This window comes from Etheostoma spectabile, chromosome 13, assembly GCF_008692095.1.
Source record: "Etheostoma spectabile isolate EspeVRDwgs_2016 chromosome 13, UIUC_Espe_1.0, whole genome shotgun sequence".
Lineage (NCBI taxonomy): Eukaryota > Metazoa > Chordata > Actinopteri > Perciformes > Percidae > Etheostoma > Etheostoma spectabile.
In genome coordinates, this window is record NC_045745.1 from 876610 (window position 1) to 878913 (window position 2304).

Below are 2304 nucleotides of genomic sequence, written 5' to 3' on the forward strand. Positions count from 1 at the left end.
TCATCGTGGATATAGACTACCTGGCGTGTTACTTTTTGTAAAATTGGAAATAAGAGATGAAAATGATTAAAGTAAAATAGGCTGCAAGAGAGAATGTAATAGAACCGTTCTTTAGAACCAGATCACCTGTGCCTCCTTTCAAAAACGCACAACCTGCATTCTTTCTCCAGGACAAGCTGTACCAGGAGGACTACCAGCTGGTGGTGTCCGCGGGGGAGAAGGAGCAGATGGCGGCCAAGCTGAGCGAGGCGTCGGAGTGGATGGACGAGCATGGCTATTCAGCCACCACCAAGCAGCTAAAAGAGAAGCTGTCCCAGCTGAGGAGCCTGTGCAAGGACATGTTCTTCAGGGTGGAGGAGCGACGCAAGTGGCCCGAGCGCCTGGCCACCCTGGACAGCATGCTCAACACCTCCAGCTTCTTCCTGAGGCGAGTGTTGAAAGCAAGGTGGAGATGTGAGGATTCTGTGGTGGGTCAGTACGTTTTTGTATTGAAAAATATTTTTGCTTTTCTTTCTAAGGAGTGCCAAACTGATTCCAGAGGACGACCAAATCTTCACAGAAGTCGAGCTGAATATGTTAGAAAAAGTGATCAACGAGACAATGGTAGGCGGTGAATGTATTCATATTGGCATGCTGTCCTCACACTACTGACACACTACTCTGGATAACCTAGTTTTCTTAAAACGGTACCAATTTTAGTCTTCACTAAAGTTGAGAGAACTTGCAAAGAAATAGACTAGTCAAAATGAAAGCAGCATATGCTTTAAATTTCTGACCTTTTAGATTCTAGTATGGGTCAAATGCTCCATTTCCCATAATGCATCTCAATAGGGACTTTTATTAGATTCTCCTTGCCTGGTAAATGACCACATCTCTTAAACTCATGTCTCTAGACCATAATGCAGGCTGTCCTTTTTATAGATTTATTGTCTTCAAGCTGAGATAACTCTGACTACATCACTATGACATCATCAAGGTTATCTCCTCAGACTTAGGATAGTTTGTTCCAGGGCCACTGGGCATGTTGTAACGGTTTCCACAGGCTGAGTAGTTCTCCTCGTATCAGGTGTAACGTTGTCTCTGTCCGCTCCAGACTTGGAAGAACGAGACGGAAGCTGAGCAGGCGAAACGCTCTCCAACGGAGCGGCCCGTCCTGTTGTCCAAAGACATTGAGTCCAAGCTGGCTCTGCTGGATCGAGAGGTCAACTACTTGCTTAACAAGGCCAAGTTTGCCAAGCCGAAAGCTAAAGCCAAAGCTAAGAACAGCACCAGCTCTGATAAAAGCAGCAAGGCCAACAGCACAGCCGAGGAGAAGGTCATCCCTCCCACAGAGGAGAGCACGGACACAAAGACTGGTGAGTCCAACAGCAACGCTGGACTATTGGTGCTCCCTTGTGAATATGAAAAAGAATTAGGATTGTAATAAAGCTTAAAATAACTTTGTGTATGTTTTTATTTGAAAACAGAAAGCCCAGAGATTGTGCAGCCGGCCGAAGTCCCGCCCACTGAAGAGAGCACTGTACACACAGACTCAGACAGCCAATCACAGCCCACAGAAGAAATAAATACAGGTCGGTCTGCCAAACCTGTTGCTGATGCCGACGAACTTTAGGGGGTGGACAAAATAATTGGAACACATTCACTGTGGTCCAATACAACATTAAACTACATGCTCAGAAATCCCCAGTGAACTGAACACACTGAACAATATATTACTGTAATGGATTGCAGTAGCTTTTAATCATTCTGTTACTTCATCCAGTAACATTGACTACATTTACATGCACACTCATATTCCACTATTACTCTGAATATGACAATATTGTGAATTTGATACAGCTCTTGTAAACAGCATATTCCGGTTGGATATTCTGAATAAGTCCTTTTTCCGAATACAGCATTTTTTCCATTAAGACGTGGGATATTTTGATATTCATTTGTTATAGAAGCATTCTTTATATTCACTTTCATTAACCATGGAAACAGCTTGGTCGAAATATGGTCTTTTTTCGGAATAAGGACAAAACCAGAATATGTGCATGTAAACTTAATCAATGCAGTGAGGTATGAGAACAGCTAAGAGCTCATTCATGCTCCGGGGCCACTTCAGTCACGTGATGTGCTTACCATCAGCTCTCAAAGCTTTGCACCTCTTACTGAGTTGATGTAATCCCACATACACACAATATTCATTTTCCCTTCTCTGTCCTCATTTCCAGGACCAACGGAGAAGGCCCAAACTGAAAACCACATACAGGATGAATTATAACAGCTGGAACCGGGGGGGGAAAAAATCACTATTTA

The 2304-nt window shown here is 43.7% G+C and overlaps 1 protein-coding gene across 2 annotated transcripts in view; it reads left to right on the forward strand.

The window, feature by feature from the left end:
* The window catches only part of hyou1 (hypoxia up-regulated 1), a 20316-nt gene that overhangs the window by 17771 nt on the left and 241 nt on the right, over positions 1 to 2304 (forward strand). For both annotated transcript variants that reach the window (XM_032533033.1, XM_032533034.1), the window contains 5 exons: positions 171 to 427; positions 519 to 603; positions 1094 to 1355; positions 1467 to 1571; positions 2220 to 2304. The exon at positions 2220 to 2304 is cut by the window's right edge and continues 241 nt beyond it. In XM_032533033.1, coding sequence (XP_032388924.1) covers positions 171 to 427; positions 519 to 603; positions 1094 to 1355; positions 1467 to 1571; positions 2220 to 2269 — 759 coding nt within the window. In that variant the 3' untranslated portion in view covers positions 2270 to 2304. The remainder of the gene's footprint in view (positions 1 to 170; positions 428 to 518; positions 604 to 1093; positions 1356 to 1466; positions 1572 to 2219) is intronic.